Below are 3310 nucleotides of genomic sequence, written 5' to 3'. Positions count from 1 at the left end.
TCTGTAAACTTCTCCGTTCTCTTTATGGCCTGAAGCAGGCAAGCCGACAGTGGAATGCCAAATTAAGCGCTGCCCTCATCAACATGGGATTTGGTAGTCCAAAGTAGAACCGTCATTGTTTACCAGGGGGCAAGATAACAAGTTCATGGCAGTCTTAGTGTATGTAGATCACATACTGGTTACGAGTCCTGACCTACATATGATTGAAGATCTCAAATCATGGCTTGATGATGCTTTCAAAATCAAGGATTTAGGGGAACTAGGATATTTCCTAGGAATTGAGGCAAGAAGAGATGACTCAAGCCTAAATTTATGCCACAGAAAATATGCACTTGATATTCTATCCGAAGCAGGGTTCCTTGGATGCAAACCGATTAATTCTCTGATGGTACCAGGTTATCACCTTCATCATGATGACGGTACGATTCTAAGTGGCATTAGCAGCTACAGACGCCTAGTCGGCTGTCTTCTCTACCTCACAGCCACAAGGCCGGATATCACTTATGTCGTCCAACAATTGAGCGAGTTCATAGATGCTCCAACTGACAAACATCTGTCCGCTGCACACAGAGTGCTCCGGTATCTCAAAAATGTGCCAGGACAAGGGCTGTTTTATCCAAAAAGGTGAAGCTCTACACCTTAACATTTTTTCAGACTCATACTAGGCAGCTTGCATAGAGTCAAGGAAATCCATAACAGGCTACTGTATTTTCCTTGGATCTGCCCTTGTTTCCTGGAAGGCGAAGAAACAGGTGACGGTATCACAGTCTTCATCTGAAGCCGAATATCGTGCGCTCGCATCCACTGTGTGTGAAGTCCAATGGATCACTTTCCTCCTTCAAGACTTACAAGCACCCTTGCAGAAACCGGCAACCTTGTTCCATGACAACAAATCCGCAATAGCTATAACCGAGAATCATGTATTCCACGAGAGAACGAAGCATATCGAAATAGATTGTCACCTTGTCTGGGAGAAGGTGTCCAATGGCTTAATCAAGCTCCTGCCGGTCTCCTCTTCGAATCAGATAGCAGATGGCTTCACAAAGCTGCTTCCCATTGCTCTGTTTAAAAATTAAAACCTTTACATCTAAGTTGGGCACGCAAGATCTACATGCGCCAACTTATGGGGGGTGTTGGAGAATAAAAGTGATGAAGCTCGCAACAGCAAAGGAGGGAAAAATTGAAATGGCACTATGGACCTTTATCATCTTATTTTCTATTCTGTTACAACCTCCACCTTCTTGTATATAAACACCGTTCTTCATATTTCCAGAACAATCTTGAATAAATGAGTTTGTTTAAATATTTTCTTCCACCTTGCGTACATCACCATTTCCGTCAAAGCTACTAAAACAACAGAGGAAGAAAACATTTAGCGTTTAATTACCAAACAAATATTAAATTAACACATATTTCCTAGATACACTTACATGCTCTACAATGCAACAAACTTCTTATGTTGTTGCTACTGCCATTTCGTTCGCTAAATGGGGAATCGACCTATTAGGCCCTCTGCCAGTTGCCCCAGGGTGTTTTAAGTTCTGCGTGGTGGCTATCGATTACTTCACCAAATGGGTGGAAACCGAGCCTCTGGTTACCATCACTGAGTATCAGTGTCGACGTTTTTTATGGAAGAAGGTGATCTGTCGTTTTGGATTGCCCAAGCACCTAGTCAGCGGCAATGGTCGACAGTTTGATTGCCAACCCTTCGCGGATTTTTGTCGACGGCACAGCATTCGGCATACTAAGGTGTCGGTCGCTTATCCTCAGGCCAATGGACAGGTCGAGAACGTGAACCGCACCATTGTGGATGGCATCCGCAAAAAGTTAGAAGACATAGGAGGAACTGGGCTGATAAGTTGGACCGCGTATTATGGGCATATCGCACCACTCAGAGGCGAGCTACCGGCGAAAGTCCATTCTCGCTGGCTTACGGCTTTGAAGCAAAGGTGCCCATAGAGGTTGTCGAGCCCACTCACAGGGTCTGCCACTACACTGATGAGGGAAATGAGGAGAACCTAAGGATTGAAAAGAATTTCTTAGAGGAGCGAAGAGCGACAACGCATGCTCGCATGGTGGAGTATCAGCAGGCTATCAGAGATATCAGGATAAACGCATCCGACCCCGAGCTTTCCAGGTGGAGGACCTTGTCTTACATGACCGACAGGCCAGCCGACCCACCAATGGAGGGAAGTTCGCGGTCAAATGGGAAGGACCTTACCGGATAGCTGCCGTGATTCAAGCTAGCACCTACAAGCTGGAAACCTTGGAAGGGGAGCCTATCGACTGGATCTGGAATGTGATCCATTTGAAGAAATACTATCAGTGAAAGGTTAGCCCCCGTGTATTCGTTAAAACCCAGCCTTGACTGAGAGAAATAACAGGGCACTGACCCTTAAACGTTTCTAAGATAGAAAAAGCCTAAGGAGCGCCTAGACTAAGGGAATCGGCAAGAAAAGAGAAAAACAACAGGGCACTGACGCTTAAACATTTTTAAGATAGAAAAAGCCTAAGGAATCGCCTCGACTGAGGGAATCGGCAAGAAAAGAGAAAAGCAACAGGGCACTGACCCTTAAACGTTTCTAAGAGAGAAAAAGCCTAAGGAGTCACCCCGACTGAGGGACTCGGCAAGAAAAGAGAGAAACAAAAGGGCACTGACCCTTAAACGTTTCTACGATAGAAAAAGCCTAAGGAGTCGCCTCTACTGGGGACTCATCGAGAAAAGAGAGAAACAACAGGGCACTGACCCTTAAACGTTTCTAAGATAGAAAAAGCCTAAGGAGTCGCATTGGCTGAGGGACTCGACAAGAAAAGAGAGAAACAAAAGCACTTACCCTTAAACGTTTCTAAGATAGAAAAAGCCTAAGGAGTCGCCTCGACTGAGGGACTCGGCAAGAAAAGAGAGAAACAAAAGGGCACTGACCTTTAAACATTTCTAAGATAGAAAAAGTCTAAGGAGTCGCCTCGACTGAGGGACTCGGCAAGAAAAGAGAGAAACAAAAGGGCACTGACCGTTAAACGTTTCTAAGATAGAAAAAACCTAAGGAGACGCCTCGACTGGGGGACTCGGCGAGAAAAGAGAGAAACAACAGGGCATTGGCCCTTAAACGTTTTTAAGAAAGGAAAAGCCTAAAGAGTCGCCCCGACTGAGGGACTCGGCGAGAAAGAAAAATAGGGCATGGACCCTTAGACATTTCCAAGAATGAAAGCATAAGGATTCGCCTCGACTGAGGGACTCGCCAATGGAAGCATCGAAACTCAGAAGCTTGGGGAGCTGTGCTGATTTTAAAGAAAATGCAAGACGAAGAAA

At 45.3% G+C, this 3310-nt stretch overlaps 1 protein-coding gene across 1 annotated transcript; it reads left to right on the top strand.

Annotated features, from left to right (window-relative positions):
* Window positions 1-145: 145 nt before the first annotated feature.
* LOC109162905 (uncharacterized mitochondrial protein AtMg00810-like) lies at window positions 146-1076 on the top strand. Its single transcript, XM_019311610.1, has 2 exons — window positions 146-571; window positions 666-1076. The coding sequence occupies exons 1-2, from the start codon at window positions 146-148 to the stop codon at window positions 1074-1076; spliced, it is 837 nt and encodes a 278-aa protein (XP_019167155.1).
* Window positions 1077-3310: the final 2234 nt, after the last annotated feature.

This window comes from Ipomoea nil, unplaced genomic scaffold (genome assembly GCF_001879475.1).
Source record: "Ipomoea nil cultivar Tokyo-kokei standard unplaced genomic scaffold, Asagao_1.1 scaffold2963, whole genome shotgun sequence".
NCBI lineage: Eukaryota > Viridiplantae > Streptophyta > Magnoliopsida > Solanales > Convolvulaceae > Ipomoea > Ipomoea nil.
Note: the sequence above shows the minus strand (reverse complement) of the source record. Positions and strands in the feature narration are given on the sequence as shown.